Raw genomic sequence first — 19,355 nt, forward strand, 5'->3', positions numbered from 1 at the left:
ATGCTATTTCGTGTGATTGTTCTTGGCACCTGTGGCTACAGGATATGTCAGGAATAGGAAACAGCTTTCACTTTAGATTTCTGAGTGATTTCTGAGCTCAGCAAACACATCAGCAATTGCTTCTATGCAGAGCACAACCTCTTGGGTTCCTCCTTTCCAGCTGATTCCTGCAGCGCTGGTGCTCGGGTCAGCTCGGTGCTCCTTGCACTGGCAGCAGGGCTTACACCACTTCACCCTGCCACGCTGCACTGCATTGGGGTGCGTGTGGTCCCCACCATGACGATACAGCAGGGGTACTCAGAGGCGTGGGAGGTGACGACTGAGGCTCCTGCAGTGGATGTGTACCTGCAGCTGTTGATTAAAGCAGCCTCCCCTTCCCAGGGAGCATGGAGCTGCACCATTTCTTAGATGCCTCAGTCTGGCTCCTGATCAGAAGCGGAGCACAGATGTCTCTTGCACAGAGAGGTGGATAAGACACAGGGTGAGCCATTGCCAACCCTTGTAGGCAAGAAGGGGGTCCGGGCACAAGGGACGTGAGTCACTGTGCACAGTGGTGTCACCTCGCTGCTGCTTGCTGGACACAGCTGTCCTCGCTGGCTGATGCACCCTGCCCTGGGGGACACCTCAGCCACGTGCCGCAGCAGCTGAAGTGCTGCTGCTGTCCAAGTGATACCATGATATCATGTTTCCAGGTGATATCTTGGAAAACATGAGTGCATTGGCCAAGGAGACAGTTGTCCAGCATCCATCAGGACCGAGCCATCGGTTTGACACCAATAAACTTTTGTCATGTCAGTGGTAGGCCTTTGGTCTAGGTTCCCTTTCCAGTCACTGGAGAAAGATGGGCATTTCTGGGGCATTCATTGCCCTAACATCACGGGCATTCATTGCACCTAGCATCACACCTGGTCTAGGGTAAGAAAAATTATTTTATGGGGAGCGCCTTGCTCTCTGAGCATCTCGCCTGCCTTTATAAGCATGTGAGAACATGAGTCCTGCCAACTTCTCCAGCAGTCTGAAAATCCCTCTCCGGATCTGCTTCACCTTTATGCCATAAATGAATGGGTTGAGCATGGGAGGGACTGTCAAATAGAAATCAGCCACCAGGACTTGGATGTGAGGTGCCAAGCCAAAAGAGAACATCTGCAGGTACATGGAGAGGAGGCCACCTATGTAAAACAGGAGGATGATGCAAATGTGGGACCCGCAGGTGCTGAGGGCCTTGAGACGTGCCTCTTGGGATGGCAGCCTCAACACAGACCTGAGGATCATGCCATAGGAGATAGTGATGAAGACAGAGTCTGTCCCGACCAACAGCGTTGCCACGATGATGCTGTAGAGGTCACTGACGGAGGGGTCAGCACAGGCCAACTTCACCACGGCCATGTGCTCGCAGTAGGAGTGAGGGATGACTCGGGATTCGCAGTAGGGCAAGCTGGTGAGGAGGCACATTAAAGGTGTCATGACAGCAGCTCCCCTGGCCAGAGACAGCAGTCCTATCTGGATGGTCCTTGAGCTCGTTAGGATGGTGGAGTACCTCAGGGGGTTGCAGATGGCTATATACCGGTCAAAGGACATTGCCAGGAGCACCCCTGACTCCACTGCAGTGAACGTGTGGATGAAGAACATCTGGATGAAGCAGGCCTCAAAAACAATCTCCCTTGAACCCAACCAGAATACACCCAGCAGTTTGGGAACTACAGCCGTTGAGAAGATGAGGTCAATGACAGCCAACATGGAAATAAAATAGTACATAGGCTCATGGAGACTTTTGTCCAGCCTCACAGCAAGAAGGATCATGGTATTTCCCAGCAAGGTCATGATGTACATAAAGCAGAACGGGATGGAAAACCATATGTGGAGATCTTCCAGGCCAGGGATGCCAGTCAGGAGAAAAGGCAAAGAATTGGTGTTGGTTTGGTTGGGGCTTGGCATGGCACAGGTGGAACAAGTCAAATATTCATTCCTGACTTCAGTTCCCTGCAACACAGTGACGGAAAGGTTGGGATTTTGCTACCATCTGTTTGGTCATAATGCTGAGCACACTGCAGTTTTCAGGCATCATGCAATATAAGGAAAATCTTTCAGCACCTGTAACCCACAGTCAGGCTTTAAACTGTTGCTGTGGGCAGTGCTTTCTGGAGGACTCATCACCGGAGAGTCCAAGCTGTCCTATTGCTCATGTGGGGCCACCTTCCCTTCTGATTCCCCCCCACCCACTCTGTGTAACCTCTGGCTTTTGCAGCAAGTGTGTCTGTCCAAAGGCTGGCACCGCGGAGTCTTGCCCTGCCACGGCTTCCAGCCACTATTGCAGGGAGCAGTGGGCAAAGGGGGGCTTGATGACCCCATTGTCTTGGCCCCCCCTCCAACCCTCATGAGCAGTGCAGTGGGTGGCTTCAGGGCTTGCAGCAAGGATCCCTGCTTGGAGACACGACTGGGCATATGGGACTGGGTCACTTTGGGTCATGCAGAAGTTCTGCCCAGACATCGTGTCTGTGGTGAAACTGAGCTGAGCGAGAAACTGCAGCCAGGAAAATGATGTTTCAGACAGCAGCCACTGCTACCCTCAGCCAAGGAAGGTACAATTAAAATGGTACTAATGGCCTGCACACTCATCTACCCACGGGACTGCAGGCCAAAGCCATGAGGAATGTTGTCCTGCTTGATGTTCACATCACAGTGACACGGTATTCACTAAAGCAGGCTTTTCTGAAAGGCAGTGCACTACTGCATGCTCGTGAGCATCTGGAGATGGAGAACCTCCATCCCCTGATTTTTGCCTCAAGTGCTACTTATCCTCATGGTTATAACCCTGTGCTTTTCTTCCCCTTGGGCATTGCCTGTCTACTCCTTCCAGCCACAGCACCCTGTTCTGCCTTCCTGTGCTTGGCCACAGAGCCCTTTTTGGCAGAGTATTTTCAGTGAAGGTGTGCACTTGCCACGACCAAGGAGTTATTCTTGATAAACTAAAGCCCCAGAGCACTGAGAGTTTCTTGTCTCCAGCCATGTGTTCCACAACCTGCCATAATAAACCTTATGAGAGAGTTTTTATCCACACATCTACATGATATCAACTCACTATTTTTTTTTTTTTAAATATATATAACCTCCTCTATTTCTGTTTTATGAATCCAAAATTGTGCTAGCCCTTTGGGTCTCAGTGATCCCTATAAGTGTGCTGTCAGCTGCTTTCCAGAGCTTCTGTTTTCTAGGATCCAGTGCCCCCCTGTGAAAACCTGCCTGCTCTCCTCACCCTGGTATTCAGTTTATTTCAGGAAGTTCCTTTCAGTGATTACATCCACCAATCTCTCTAGACTGCTCTGCAGGACTTGTCTTTCCCCAGCACTATTTGAGACACAACTTGTACTGATTTTAGGACTACTGAGGAAAGCGGCACAGAATAAATTCCAGCCTAGAGCCAGCCCTTGTGGAGTCCCTGCAGAAACACCCGTTTTGTGGTGGGCAGCTCCTCTTGGGAAAGCAGGAGGAGGTGCAGTCTGCGTACTGCGCACACACACATGTGCACATTGGTTAACCAAACTTGCCATCTCATCAGAAAATTAAATCAAGTTTGTTTGACAAGAGCTATCTCCTGTGAAGCCACATTGATTGCAATTAATTTAATTTGATTCCAATCATGTAAATCTGTATTGACCAGATCTCCTATTAGCATCTTGGGCAGTCTGCTGGGCATTGACGTCAGGCTAAGCAATCTGCAGTTAATCACATTATCCTACTGTCTCGCTAAAGTAATGGCCTGAGGAAGCGTGTCTGCAGTCACCGCGGCATGCCAGGACTAATAAAAGTTTGGCAGAGCAGTCCAGAGATCTCCTTGGCCAACTCACAGACACCTTTTCCCTTGTGCCATTTACCCAGGACCGCTGCATTTGCTTTCTGTTCTTGACAGAAGCTGTTTAACATGCTTCTCATTTATTAATTAAGTAAATTGCATTAAAAATAAATAAATAAATAAATCTCTGATTGCCTGTCTCTTGGGTAGGCATAGACCTCTCCCCTTCACGCAGAGGGGTAGTTGTCTTAATTTGCTTTTATCTGATTTCTCTACTTAATAGCTTCTAATTGCATGAGATCCTGACCAGCTCTCCCATACCACTTTTGCTGGTGGTGCTGTAGCTGCAGCTTCACGTGCCCATTCACCTTCCTAACCAAAGCCACTCCTTGCTGCAGGCATGTACAGGTGCAGGCTTGGCCATCAGCTGGACTTGTTCAAAGCACCTCTCAGTGTTTTCTCTGGTTTCTTTGTCTAATTTTGCTCTGCCTTTAAGTTTCTTCAGCTTTGAGAAACCAGAACTTTATGAAAAATCAGTACTGCAGGCTGAAATACATCGACATCAACACCACCAGCTCCTAGGCACCACCAACCTTTTCCCTGTAGTTTAGTTCCTTTTTATCACAGTGAAGTCCCTCGTGCTGTTAATGACTGCTGGACGCAGAACTCTTTGGCTGAGAAATGGGCCCTGTGCTTTCCTCTGATGTTTTATGTCTGTCTATCACATCTTCCAGACTGAGCTCTCCCCATCCCATCTCTTTAACTCCATTCCTTCTCATCACAGACACCTCTAGGGCAGTGGAGAACTGCCATGCAGGTTTATGGAGCATAAAGCATGCTCCAGACATACCTTCTTATGGAAATGAAGCCACGTTATTACTCCTAGCTGGAGCACAAAGGTGAGTGCTGCCTGGTCTGGCTGCTAGCACAGGGTTTAGGACACCCATTCACATCCAAGGCGAGTTTCCAGCTCTGGAGCAGCTGCTGGCGGGGTCCATGCCCTGACCCGTGTGTGTGTGTAGCTGGCCCTGGAATTTTTGCCCCTTCTCCACAAATTGCACCCCAGTCACAGGGAACTCCCCAAGTAAAGGTTTGTCCCCCGGTCCCTGCCTGCCTCTGAACTCAAGCTGCCCTCCGTTCAGGCTAGCCAGAGAACAAGCCTGTCCTGCACCCTGCTTCAAGCCTCGAGTGACCTGAGCCGGGTGGGGATCCTGGGCCAGGGGGCTGCCTGCCCCCTTCAGCATCGCCAGCCCACCCTGAGCAAGCTTCACCGCATCTGACAGAACCCAGATTATTTTACCAAATCCTGTCCATCTGCAAGGCCCCCAGCTGTGTGCCCATGCCTTGCAAGTCAGATATCTCTTATTGTATGCAGGCAATTAAGAATATTGCCCATGGCTGAACATGTAGTTTGTTTTACAGAAAATATGCATTTAGCTAATTTATGAATGGTTTATATAAACAGAAACAAACTTTTTTTTTTCTTTTCTTTTTTTTTTTCCCATTTTTTTTTTTCAGTGAGCAAATTCTGGTTTTAGTTAAAAAGCTTGATACTTATTAGCTTACTCTTTTTTAAACTGAGGGCCTATTTTTAGCTAAAAAAAAAAAATAAAATAATCAGAATTCTGCAGTGTCCAGTTTCTGTTTTCATTTAATAAGAGACTTAAATTTTGAACAACTGATTTTTTAAAGAAATTTTCCAGCAATTGCCTTTTTCCTAGCTGACTCAGCTTGTGAACGTCCACAGGCTGACTGCTCTCGCCCAGTCCTCAGGCATCTGCAGCAGCCTGCTGTGCCCTGAGCCCGACACAGCCTGCCCCGGATCAGTCCTCAGCCACATCCACCCACCTCATGCTCTGCTTGCAGGCATCTGCCACCCGGGGGACGCTCACGCCGAGGAAAGGATGCCTCCACGCGTGAGGGCAGAGCAGAAGGGATGTGCATAAATCACCCCAGCAGTTCTGCAGGGAGATGCCTCCTGGATCGAGAGTCCCAAGAGCACGAGGCCTCTGCAGACAAATTCTGTAATAACCTCTGCAAAAGGGCTGGGCAGTAACAGCCTTAGTCTCAAGTCAATTCTTTCCCATCTAATTTATTTTTCAAATGGCAGGTGCTAGGAGAGGATGAAGTGAGGCAGGAATAGGCTGCATGAGTTGTCTCCAGCAGAACAACAAATCTGTGTTTCTGCCTGGAGCACAAGCAAGTGCAGTTTCATTTCTGGCTGCTGCTGGACAAGTGGCTGGAAGCATCTCCTGTCTCTCCCCAGGGTCAGAGCATCCACAGCTTCTCTGGGCAACCCATGCCAGTGCCACCCTCTGAGTGAACTTCTTCCAGACGTCTAATCTAACTCTCCCCTCTTTTACTTTGAAACCATTCCCCCTTGTCCTTTATCTGATTGAGCAAAAAGTTGCCCTCCATCTTTCTAGTAAGTCCCTTTTAAGTATTGAAAAGACACAATGAGGTCACTCCAGAGCCTTCTCTTCTTTAGGCTGAACAGCCCCAGCCCTCCCAGCCTTTCCTCTTGATCATCTTCATGGCCCTCCTCTGGACCTACTCTAACAGCCCCACATCCTCCTTGAGCTGGGGGCCCCAGACCTGGACACAGTACTCCGACTGGGGCCTCACGAGGGCAGAGCAGAGGGGCACAATCCCCTCCCTCCCCTGCTGCCACCCCTCTGGTGCAGCCCAGGATGCAGTTGCCCTTCTGGGCTGCAAGTGCACACTGCTGTCTTGTATTGAGCTTTTTGTCCCCCAGAACCTCCAAGTCCTTCTCTGCAGGGCTGCTCTCAGTGAGTTCTTCTCCCACTCTGTACTCATGTCTGGGATTGCCCCAGCCCAGGTGCAGCACCCTGCACTTGGCCTTGTTGAACTTCATAAGGTTCACGTGGGTCCAATTCTCCAGCCTGTCCAGGTCCCTTTGGATAGCATCCCTGCCTTCTGTCATATCATCTGCACCGCTTAGCTTGGTGTCATCTGCAAATTTGCTGAGGGTGCACTTGATCCCACTGTCTATGTCATTGATAAAGATATTAAACAACACTAGTTCAAAGATAGACCCCTGCGGTACACCACTTGTCACTGGCCTTTACTTGGATGTAGAGCCATTGACCACCACTCTCTTGGTGTGGCCTTCAAGCCAACTCCTTATCCACTGAATTTTCCACCCATCAAACCAGCTCTCGCCAATTTGTAGACTAGGATGTCATGTGTGACCATGTCAAAGACCTTGCAGAAGTCCAGGTAGATAACATCAGTCAGTCTTTCATTGTCAACTGATTCAGTCACTCCATTGTAGAAGACCACCAGATCGGTCAGTCATGATTTGCCCTTGGTGAAGCCACACTGGATGTCTCACATCACCTCTTTGTCTTGCATGTGCCTTGACATTGCTTCCAGGAGGATCTGTTCCATGATCTTGCCAGGCACTGAGGTGAGGCTCACCGGTCTGCAGTTTCCTGGGTTCTCCTTCCTACCCTTTTTAAAAATGTGAGTGATGTTTCCCTTTTCCCAGTCACCAGGGATTTTGCCTGACTGACAGAACTTTCCAAATATGATGGAGAAAGGTTTGGCAACTACTTCAGTCTTCAGGACCCTGGGATGCGTGTCATCAGGCCCCATAGACTTGTACGTGTTTATTTTCATCAGGTGGAAGAGCACCTGCTCTTTGCCTACAGTGCATGGGACTTTGTTCCCCCAGTCTCCATCTACAGGATCAGGGGCACAAAAGACTTGGGAAGTCTGACTGGCAGTGAAGACTGAGACAAAGAAGTTGTTGAGTACTTCAGCCTTCTCCATGTCTGTCATTACCAGTTCACCCTTCTCATTCATCAGAGGGACTACACTCTCCTTGGCCTCTCTTTTCTGAGCAATGTACCTAAAGAATCCCCTCCTGTTATTCTTTGCATCCTTTGCCAAGGTCAGTTCCATCCACGCCTTGGAAATTTAGGCTAGCAGAAATATTCTGACAACTGATTTTTTCAAGCTGTCAGGAAAAAGTGCAGCAGAAAATCAGAGAACCACCACAAAGACAGGAAAAAATATTTCTGACATGGGGAATAACATGCTTGAACCAGTTTTGATTTTGAATGTGCATCACTGACTTTAACTTAAAAATTATGTAGAAATGAGATTAAACAGAACATTTTGTGTGGGATTCATCTGACCAAACACAGGTGGCAGATGTAGACAGTCTATGGCTATAGATGTAGTCAGTCTATGGCTGGAACTAGTCCTCCACATTGACTTCAGGGTCCTAAAGACAAGCAGTGTGTGCTTTTCTTCTGAGTCCTTGCTTTACTGGAGCCAGCTTTCTCCAGCTTCACCCCTCTGCTTCTCCACCCTCAGCCCCAGGTGGGGTCATGGCTGCTGGCTCTGATGAAACTCCCCCCTCTTTGCAGACCACCATGAGCAACTGATACCACAAGCATCTCTGATACAGACTTTCATCTCCGCTTCATATCTCTACTTCATCACTCACACATCTTAAACATCCTAATGGGAGCTGTCACTTATCCCTGCCAAAACCTCCTTGGCAAAGACTCACCAGACTGCTGCTTTTTTTTTTTTTTTTTTTTTTTTTTTTTTTTTTTTTTTTTTTCCCAAAAGTTGGCTGTTTGTAGTTTAAGTGTTCCTGAATCTCAGGAGGCTCCAGCCAGAGCCCAGGAGTAAACATCTTTGCTCCCTTATTGGAATGTCTGATGGTAAGGCATCATGGTGGTTTTACCCTGCTGGGCAGCTGAACTCCACCACGGCTGCTCTCTCACTCCCCCTTCTCAAAGAGAAGTGGGGGTGGAAATGATGAAGGGGGCTCAAGGGTTGACATAAGAACAGGGAGATCACTCCTCTCCACGGGCTGCAGCTCCAGCCCGGGGCCTGCTCCTGCGGGGGCTCTCCATGGGCCGCAGCCTCCTCCAGGCCACATCCACCTGCTCCACCAGGGGCTCCTCCACCCATGGGGGGGCTGCAGCGTGGAGATCTGCTCCGTGTGGGACCCATGGGTGCAGGGGGACAGCCTGCTCCACCAGGGGCCTCTCCACAGGCCACAGGGGAACTTGTGCTCTGGTTCACGGAGCGCCTTCTGCCCTCCTGCTGCACTGACCTTCTCACAGAGGCCACCTCAGCAGCCCCCCACTACCAAAACCTTGCCACATAAACTCTATTATGGGTATATGGATAAATGTTGTTAGTGTCGGTACTTTGGTAGTTGCTATTGACACGTAGTTTCAGGTTCTCTGAGAGTGCAGGTCTCCCAGGGAACTTCTATTATCAATTCAAATAATGCCTGCAGAGTTATCTCCTCGTCCCAGGTCAGAGCTGGACTTCCCATCTGCTGATCCTAAGGTGTAAAGCCTCAGAATGACTCCTTGTGCCTGCAGGTTCCAGATAAAACCTGATGCTGCTGGGGGACCTGACCCACCAGCATCATTGCTGGCTGCATCCTAGCTTCCAGTTCAAGAGGTCTTCTGCACTCTGGGGAACCTCAACACAGTCAGGTGTTGTGACATCTGGATGGGGTCTGGATCCTGCTTGGACATAGCTTGCTTGCTCATAGAGGTCTCAGAGAAGTCTAAGAAGCAGCTGATCTACCTGCAGTAGTTAGCTAGGATCGGGACACTCAGATCTATGTCATGCTGTCCTTCAGGCCTCTGAGACATGATAGATTTAGCTATTCACCAGCTTGTGGTCATTACAGCAAGCAGACACTGAAGTAGTAAGTACCCCCAAGCAGAGTCAGTGTTTATTTTCACCACTAGAAGATATGGACAGCTAGAAAAAGTAATAAATACCACAGTGAATCTCCCTGCTTTGGTTTCCTTACCCAGCTGGTGTGATCTGCTGGACTGACAGAATGCTTTGAAGAGTTCAGGATGTTTCTCTTTGCCATATGCTTATAGAATTTCCTCCAGACCACAGGCATCTCCCTTCCCCAGCTGTTTCCAGCACTCTGCAAATAGCTGGTGAAAGATCACTTTTAAGCTTAGAGTGACTCAATGATAAGCTTTCCTAGGTGATCAAATTATTCATCAAATACTGAGCTGCCATCATCATCCAGAAACCTGGACAAGCTGGCCTGTGCTCAGCAAGGGAAAACCTTTTGTACAAGAGAGGCACAAAGGGGAGATCCTCTGTGGCTAGAGCACCTGCAAAGTGTGACAGTCATCTACTGCTACCCCAATAGTCCAGAAGGGACTAAAAAAGACACCATAGATGAAAATTCCACATTTCAAGTAGAATCTGTTTATTGACACAAGTATACATGGATTTGTAAGCTGTTGCTTTAAATTATCATAGAGACATTCATGGCATTGGGAACAGCTCAAAACTCAAAGGTGGCTGCTTGCCACTCTATCAGCTGGTAAGAAGGAAGGGGAAATGGGATCCCGATATTTGCTTGAGATCCCAGTCCCAAACACCTCTTGTCACAGAGTAGGGTCTCATGTAGCTGCCAATGCCAACAAGTCCTCTCCCATCCTCTCATTGCTTCTGTTCACTGTGTACATTTACTGGGAATAAAATTGGTGCTGACTTCGCATTGATGAACACACCTGAAAAATCACTGACTACTGTGTCAGGCACAAACCTTCCTGGAAAATAATATTTTGAGCACTGCCTGATGGATCTGCTTAGTCCTCATGCTGTAAATGATGGGGTTCAGCATGGCAGGGAGGATGAGGTAGAGATCGGCTAGCAGAACTTGTGCTCGCACAGATATACTGCTGCCAAACTGCTGTGCGTATATGGAGACGATCCCAGGGATGTAATACAGCATCATCACACAGATATGACATCCGCAGGTGCGGAAGGCCTTCCAGCATGATTTCTTCCCTAGGACAACTTTAAGGATCATCCCATAAGACACAGCAATGAATGCCATGTCCATCCCTACTATAAGAGAGGACATAGACACACAATAAAATCTAATAGGTCTGGGGTCTGCACATGCAAGCTTCACCACGGCCATGTGCTCGCAATACGAATGGGGAACCACAAGGGAACGGCAATAGGGGAGCTTTGTCACCATCCCTGCCAATGGCACTATGAAAAGGAGAGCTCTCACCATGATAGCCAGGCCTATTTGGGCAATTGTTTGGTGATTCAAGATCCTTTGGTACCTGAGAGGGTGACAAATTGCAATGTAGCGGTCAAAAGCCATGGCCAGGAGCACTCCAGACTCCTCTGATGTTGCGGAGTGAACAAGGAACATCTGGACAAAACAGGCCACGTAGCCAATCTCAGTAGAATTCAGCCAGAATATGCTCAGCATCTTTGGGATGATGGATGTCACCATCACCACATCGATGACTGCCAGCATGCCCAAGAAGCAATGAATGGGGTCACGCAGGGACTTGTCCAGCCCAATGACAAGCAAAACTACACCATTTCCTACCAAAGCGATGATATATGCTGAGCAGAAAAGGATGCCCAGGTAGATGGGGAAAGTTTCCAGGGTGGGGACACCCACAAGGATGAAAGAGGAGGAGCTGCCGTTGGGGTAGTTGAAGGGATCAGAAGCCATGCAGGAGAATCTTGCTTTTGTGCTTAAAAAAATGAAAAAGACATCTTTTTAGGATCACTGAGATGTCCAGAACTAAGGTTGAGAAGCTGAGTACAATGCATCAATGCATGTGCCAAATCAGGAACCCAATTTTACATTATGTGAGATGGGACCTCCACAGCGTAATGTGACCAGGTGGGGGGAACGGGGCAGAAATGCTGGCTAAATGGGGCTGCTGTGACTTGCAGGTTACTTCAGGTAAGTTCATGTTTCAAATTTTACGACCAGGGCTGAAAAGGAATCTTTTACAGTCCATTGTTTGTGAAAGACTTGTTTCTTTGGTGGCTGCTCACCACCACTCAGTTGAAATCTGGAAATAAGCTGTTACTTCCCTCAGGCAGTGCTTTCGCCTGAGCAGTCAGCTTTCCTGCTATGGGCTCAACACAGAAAGTTGCTCCAAATTTTTAAGGCAAAAAATGGTCTGAGAAAGTGCTCTGGAACATTAAGAAAGACCATGAAAATGTCTTTTCATAGAATCACAGAATCATAGCATAATAGAATCACAGAATCATAGAATAATAGAATCATAGAAACATGGAATCATAGCATAGCAGAATCACAGAATCATAGAATCATAGAAACAGAAACACAGAATCACAGAATCATAGAATGGGCTGGGATGGAAGGGACCTCAAAGATTATGCAGTTCCAACCCCCCTGCCATAGGCAGGGATGTCACCCACCAGATCAGGTTGCCCAGGGCCCCATCCAGCCTGGCTTTGAACACCTCCAGGGATGGGGCATCCACAGCTTCTCTGGGCAACCTGTGCCAGTGCCTCACCACCCTCTGAGTGAAAAATTTCTTTCTAAACTCTAATCTAAATCTGCCCTCTTTCAGTTTAAAAGCATTCCCCTTTGTCCTATCATTATCTACCTGAATAAAGAGTCCTTCTCCATCCTATTAGACCTCTTTAAGTATTTAAAAGCTTCAGTTAGATCACCCTGGAGCCTTTTCTTCTGTAAGCTGAACAGCCTCAGCTCTCTCAGCCTGTCTTCGTAGGAGAGGTGCTCCAGCCCCTTGATCATCTTTGTGGCCCTTTTGCTGCTTTGTCTTCATTTTTTCGTTCACCCACGAATGAAGCCTGCAAAACTATTTTTTATTCTGGCAGGAGAAGCTTGAAGGTAATACAAACCCTCCAGAGAAAAATTCTGGAGACGAGAAGAGTCTGAGAACTGTGGGTAGGATCATTAATTTAATGTTAGACACAGTCTGCGTGGAAGCTGTGAGAAGCAGAAGCTAGACAAATTCAGAATAGAAAAAAGGAAGATATTGGAAGACAACTAAGGAAATACAGCACTTAAATTTTCAAAATAGGGAGTGAAACAATAGCTTAACCCCAGGTGTTGCTGCTGGCACTGCTGGCTGAAAAGGTTGTTCAGGACGGAAGTGTTGGCCTAAATGTTTGTGAATCAGGATATTTTGGAGGCTGAAGTAGGGTCTAAATTCCTTTTTAATTGCTGTACTTTATTGCACTGCACCGAGCTCTTGTGTTTGAGTAACCAGCAGCTGCAGGAGCCAGTTGTGACTCCCGATTTGCACAGAGAACAGTGCGGCTGACCAGCGGCTGCTTTCTCTGACCTGTAGACCCACAGACTGTCAGAGACACAGCCCAACCTTTCAGACCACCTTCTCTTGCAAAATAGAGATCTCCACTCTTGGAAACATAGCTGTGGACTCTGGGGTGGTGCAAGCCTCAGTTTAACACCCCCACATCGCAGACTCAGGTGATGGTTCAGGTACCTAAAGACAGGTGCCGAGAGCCATCTGAGACCCCCGGTGCCTACTCAGCCTCTATTCCCTTCACACCCTTCACATGTGGATGCTTGGGTACCTAGGGGCATCTCGAGTGGCTGTAGACACCCAAGTAAGGGGCAGTGGAATGGCACCCTGAGGGTCTGAGCCCCTGTAGCAGTCAGAGAAGAGCTACAGCATGGGTCCTACAGAGTAACTCACTCCCTGAATGTAGGGTCCTGCCCTAGGGTGAGTGGAAATTCTCTATGGGATCTGCTGACCACAGGGGCTGGGTCACCACAGTCTGTAGCCAGTGATCGGGCAGTAAGCATTCATGCAGGCAAGTGCATCTGGACACCTACCTCTAGGCACTTACGTGTGTTTGAATCCAGAGCTGGGTCCCCAGCTGCATATATCCAAGGGAAGAATAACTTAGCTTCCAGAAGGTCTTTCCCACAGCCACTGCCTGTTTCAATATAATTATCAGTATGTTTCAGTGTTATTATCAGTACTTCAGCAGTACTGAAGACCCCTGATCACTGGGGCTCCTTGGCTTGGAGCACAGAAGAATTTGCAGCCTAAGCAAAGGTTTCTGATCTGTGTCTGATGACACGGATAAGCTCCGGTAGGACTGTCACCTGGAAGGTGGCAGCGCTACAGCTCCGTGGATTGCAAAGTGCAGAAAGGCTGGAGTATTATTCTGTCCTTTGGAAGTCACCTAAGGGACACCAGATGGAGGCTGGGCTGTCTGTCTGTGAGAGGATGGAAATTTTCAAGGCTGCTTCAGCTTCAAGCATTAGCTCCCTCTTTTTGTATCATACTCTTGGAGTCTTGGGGTCATGGCAGTCTCCAGAGCCTGCCGGGGCCCATGGGACCAACGCACAGAAAGTAACTAAGGAGTCCACAAGTGGAGAAAAATACCTTTGGTTTGCCACAGAGCAAGGTGATTTGTAAACTGCAGGTTTCCATTCTTCTCTCTGCCCAGAACCACAACAGCAACTTCTGCATCTGCTGAATCCCCAGAAAGAGTTTGTGCGAGGATCCGTGCAGGGAGGTGGGATCTGACAGAGGCCCTGAGCCCTGACTGCAGCATGCAGTCTGTAGGTGGGGAGTGATGCTTACTGATCGTAGATAAGGAAACCACCTGATGGCAAACCTCCAGCAGGCATAGGGCCAGCCTGTCTATGAGGATCATTAATGGGATGCCAGCTTATTAGGGAATAATTCTTTATTAAATTTTTAGCTTATTTTCCAAAAAACACTCTGGGGGGAGTGCAGATAAGAACCTACGTGTGACCAGAAGTGGAGTACAATTAGAAAACAATTCTGAAGTGGAGCTGTCCTGTATTTTCCTGTCAGCCATACATTTTCCCAGCTGGTTTAGGGAAAACAGGTACACTTATTTTACCGTGGTGACTGGGCTGTGGTCAGCCATGTAAGCACAGCACCGAGAGGAAGGGTGGAACAGTTTCAGAGAGCTCCCATCCTTGCTCTGTCCCACTGAAATTCCCTGCTATTTGGTCCTTTCTCCCCACCCCCCAAATCTGATAGGAGGGAACAGAACAGGATCTGTTCTGCACAGGGACTCAACATGAGGAAAGTGAGATGGGGCAGGAAATGAAGACATGGTCATTTACGATGTGTGGGGGATGTCATTCCTACGTTTTTTACCAGAAAGGGGAGGTTCTCCTGAAGTGGGGCTTTTGTTCTGCAGATGCATTCACTGCCCTGAGAGCACTCTGTCCTCACCCTCTCTGTCCTATCTCCATCTCCACAAAGAGCATGGTCCCAGCAGGATGTGTGTCTGTGCTCAAGGTGTGGGATGGAGATCACAGAATCACAGAATGGTTTGGGTTGGAAGGGGCCTTAAAGATCACCTCATTCCAACCCCCTGTCCTGGGCAGGGACACCTCCCACCAGACCAGGTTGCTCAAAGCTCCATCCAACCTGGCCTTGAGCACTTCCAGGGATGGGGCACCCACACCCACTGGACAACCTGTGGCAGTGCCTCACCACTCTCATAGTGAAGAGTTTCTTCCTTATATCTAATCTAAAACCACCCTCTTTTATTTTAAAACCTTTACCCCTTGACAGAGTGTCCCCCCCCCCCCCCAGCTTTCCTGTAGCTCCCGTTAGGTATTAGAAGTTTGTTACAAGGTCTTCTCCAGGCTGAACAACCCCAACTCCCTCAGCCTTTGTAGGAGAGGGGCTCCAGCCCACTAAGCATCCTCGTGGCCTCCTTTAGAACTTGTTCCAATACATCCATGTCATTCTCATGCTGGGGTCCCAGAGCTGAACGCAGGCTCCAGGTGGAGTCCCAGGAGAGCAGAACAGAGGGCACAATCCCCCCTCTCACCCTGCTGCCACGCTGCTGCTGATGCAGCCCGGGATGTGTTTGGTTTTCTGGGCTGCAGGCACACATTGCTGGCTCATGTTAAGCTTCTCACCAACCAGCACCCCCAGGTCCTTCTCATCAGGGCTGCTCTCAATCCGTCCTCCCCACTTGCTCCTCCTGAGACTAATTTTGTCTAAGTTTACTTCAGCTTCAAAGTCAGGCGTTGCCACTGAACCCCCCCAAGCAAAGCAGGCATAGCGAAAGGGCTCAGCAGAGCCCCTCACTGGAGGGGATGGGAAGAGCTGCAAGAAGCCTGGTTGGTGCCCTCAGGGAAGGGGAAAGTTGGGTGATATCCACAGCAGGATGCTACTGGGAGCACCCTACCTGTGCAGCACCAGGCGACATCAGTGGGGGCAGACCCTTTAACTGGAAAATAACCCCAGCCTGGCAGGCTGGGCAGTGCACTTTGTGCCTCGACCCAGGGCTGCAAGGCTTGGGTTGGAAGAGCCTGGTCTCCGAGTCAGGCAGGAGGATCAGCCGTGTGTTTGAGTTGTTGGTATCTGCTGATTGTACTGTTGGGGGTGTGTGATATGACCTGTGACTGTAGCCAGTGCAGAGAGCAGCAGGCTACAGTGGGTCAGGAGACACTGAGAAGAACCACGATCACAACCACCAGCTTGAGTTTGGTGGTTACCACAGCTCTCTGCAATGCTTTGTTTTCCCCTCTAGTTTGGGCAGGATATGTGCAGACTTCCTCAGACTCTCAGATACTAACCCTTCTCTGGCCCTCCCCTCCTCTGCAGAAATCATCTGGCCAGGAAAACAGTTTACAAAACACTTCTAAAACTTTACTAGAGAGACCAGATGGATAGAAGCACCTCCACTTTGCCAGTGGTCAGACCCTGTGCCAGGATCCAGAGCACAGCTGATTACTCACAATGGATTTCTGTGCATAGCTCATCATGTCACTAAGACTGGACAGGCAAAAACCCATGAAGTGGTAATACACTTTCATAATAAGAGCGACTGAGTGGTTTCCCATCTGCTGTGAAGGCGGCATTTACCTGGAAAGTCCATGGAAAATGAGTCATGCTATTGCACAGATCCCACAGGGGTTCCCCTGACCCCAATATGAAATATGCCCTGCTGAGACTCTGCTTAGGCTGCTGAACCTTTAGGGTTTATGGGTCGAACTTCTGATCTGTCTTGTTGGGCTTAACAAACCATGAGCACACCCATCAGGCTCCTTCACAATTCTGAATTTGCCCCTTACCATTGTCATTCTAGGAGAAATACAAAGTCCCTGCCAGGGATTTCTGTGTCTTGATTTCCATGGGATGAAAGCGTAAGAAGAGATGTGCTGGACGTCCATATGTGGTGTCAGGAAGTGAGTTTTCACCATAGTTAAAACCAGGTATATGTTTGCTGAGGAGGAGGAGCACAGCCCTGTTCTCTGCTTCCCTACTTTAATCCACACTCCTGCTCCTCACCTTCAGTGCCAGGTCTCCCTCCTGCAGCAGCCCTGATGCTTTCTTGTGTTTGTGGCCCTTCACCTCAGGGAATCTGCACTAAGTGGAGGAGGCTTGTTCAGCTGAACTCTGCAGCTGCTCTGCACATCCCATTGCAAACAATTCCTGCTCTTTCTAAGGCAGCGCAGCACCTGAGGGGTAAAGAAGTGATGAATTATCCTCATGGCAGCACAGGATGAGCAGAATTACAAGATCTCCAAAGGGGAGAGCTAGTTTGCTAAAGTGTCATATGCATGGGTATAGGATCTCACAGGAATTCAGGGGCAAATACTTATGGAAAAATGGCACTTTTCAAAATCCCTGTAATGGTATTACAGGTACTTAAATGTTTTAGAGAGACACAGAACATCAAAAAATAGGGAGTCCCATTAAAATATTGGTAAAAAAATGTAGAACATTTCAGAACTGATACTGTTTTGGAGTCTCTGGTAAGAAAGGAATAAAAGCTTATGTAACACCACAAGGTTTCAGTGTGACTTATATTTCCTGTTCTAAAATGAGCTGAGTTTTTGTTACTGCTGCAAATGCTTCAATAAATGTTCAAGACAGGATTGGGAGGAAAAAAAAATCTGCTTAGGGCCAATATCTGGATAAGTGTGTGTGTAAATATGCATATGCACACAACACCTGTGAACACACACCCTACATAGCCAGGCACCAGGATCAGGCAGTTGCTAAAGACTAGTATCAATAAATGGAGAATTACAGATCAGGTGGAAAAAGTACATATGGAGAGATGAACCCATTAACAGCCTTTCATTTCCAAAGTGGTAACAATCTTTTATCAAGAACTGTCATTAAGAGGGAAGTCATGAGGTGACACAGAGGAAGACCAATGGTTCGGATACATTTATAAACCATTTGTCCTTCTGTTCTGAACAGGAATGTAGAATTGACTTCCTAAAGATAATCGGTTTCACCAGTGAAACTTTTCATGGTGCCTCTGGCTTTTAGGGTTTGGCCGAGACAATGAAGAGATCACCCTGCTTTTCTAGTAGACCACTTTTTAAGATTTTATTTGCATCCTCCCTCCCCTCCCCCAGCGCTGCCATTGTTCTCTGGTGTGATCCCCATTCCTTCCCACGTGGTGTTAGCAATGGGTTTGGGTCAGGACACAGGCTGGATCTCCTTCTGCCAGAGCAGGCTCAGCACCCGCTCCCGGATCGCCTTGGTCCTCATCCCATAGATGAGTGGGTTGAGCATGGGAGGCACCAGCAGGTAGAGGTCAGCCATCAGGATGTGGAGGTGTACAGGGATGCTCTGGCCCCAGCGCTGAACACAGAAGGAGAAGAACCCAGGCACGTAGAAGAGCAGAATGACTCCAATGTGGGAACCACAGGTGAAGAAGGACTTCAGGCGAGCCTCTCTGGAGGAGAGGCCTAAAACCGCCCTCAGGATCAGCGCATAGGAGATGGCAATGAGGGTGATGTCTAAGCCCACTATGAAGATGGCAGATGTCATCCCATAGATGCTGTTGGGCCGGGTGTCCCCGCAGGCCAGCTTCACCACTGACATGTGCTCGCAGTAGGAGTGGGGAATGACATGAGTGCCACAGTAGGACAGGCTGCTCACCATGCACGTCAGAGGGGTCATGAGTCCAATGCCACGCACTGCAGCGGCCAAGCACAGCTTGGCAATGGTGCGACCGGTCAGGATGGCAGAGTAGTGCAGGGGCCTGCAGATGGCCAAGTAACGGTCGAAGGCCATGGCAAGCAGGATCCCTGACTCCACTGCAGAGAAGCCGTGGATGAAGAACATCTGAACCACACAGCCCTCAAAGATGATCTCATGGGTTTGGAACCAGAAGATGCTCAGGAGCTTGGGCATGGTGGAAGTAACGAGCACCAGGTCGATGGCAGCCAGCATGGAGAAAAAGTAAAACAAGGGCTGATGGAGGCTTGAGTCTGCCCTAATCACCATGAGGACGGTGAAGTTCCCCAGCACTGCCATGATGTACATGGTGCAGAATGGGAAGGCGATCCAGAACTGAGCAGCCTCCAGCCCGGGGATGCCTGTTAGAATGAAGGGTAAGGGACTGGAGTGGTTTGAGTAGGACATGGTGCACAGCTGCACAGCTGGAAGGGAAGCCACAGGAACATCTGGCACAGAGGAGAGAAGGAAGACCTGGAGCAAAGCTCTCCTGTGAACTCCAGCCACAGGCAGAACACGCCTGCCTGTCTTCTTGGGCACACAGGCCAGTGATCATATCCTCCTGCCTCTTATCCAGGTACACTCAGCCCCGTCATCTGCAAAATGCAAACACACATGGTCTTAGTCCCAACATTTGGCAGTTACCTGACCCCTCCTGCCATCCTGTGCTGGTCTTTGGCTGTTGTCCCCTCCCTTCCAGTCCATAGCTTGGGAGTTATGAGCTAGGTGTCAAATCCTTTCAGTTGCCTTTGGTACAAGAATCT

At 48.9% G+C, this 19,355-nt stretch overlaps 3 protein-coding genes across 3 annotated transcripts; all 3 read right to left on the reverse strand.

Moving 5' to 3' along the window:
• Positions 1 to 930: 930 nt before the first annotated feature.
• LOC116502170 (olfactory receptor 52K2-like) lies at positions 931 to 1,935 on the reverse strand. The gene has a single exon (XM_032207937.1). It carries the CDS (start codon positions 1,933 to 1,935, stop codon positions 931 to 933), a length of 1,005 nt encoding a protein of 334 aa, XP_032063828.1.
• Positions 1,936 to 10,358: 8,423 nt separating this feature from the next.
• On the reverse strand, positions 10,359 to 11,306 carry LOC116501968 (olfactory receptor 52I2-like). Its single transcript, XM_032207634.1, has one exon. It carries the CDS (start codon positions 11,304 to 11,306, stop codon positions 10,359 to 10,361), a length of 948 nt encoding a protein of 315 aa, XP_032063525.1.
• Positions 11,307 to 18,048: 6,742 nt separating this feature from the next.
• LOC116502180 (olfactory receptor 52K2-like) lies at positions 18,049 to 19,002 on the reverse strand. Its single transcript, XM_032207950.1, has one exon. It carries the CDS (start codon positions 18,997 to 18,999, stop codon positions 18,049 to 18,051), a length of 951 nt encoding a protein of 316 aa, XP_032063841.1. The 5' UTR covers positions 19,000 to 19,002.
• Positions 19,003 to 19,355: the final 353 nt, after the last annotated feature.

Source organism: Aythya fuligula, chromosome 1, assembly GCF_009819795.1.
Source record: "Aythya fuligula isolate bAytFul2 chromosome 1, bAytFul2.pri, whole genome shotgun sequence".
NCBI classification, from domain to species: Eukaryota; Metazoa; Chordata; class Aves; order Anseriformes; family Anatidae; genus Aythya; species Aythya fuligula.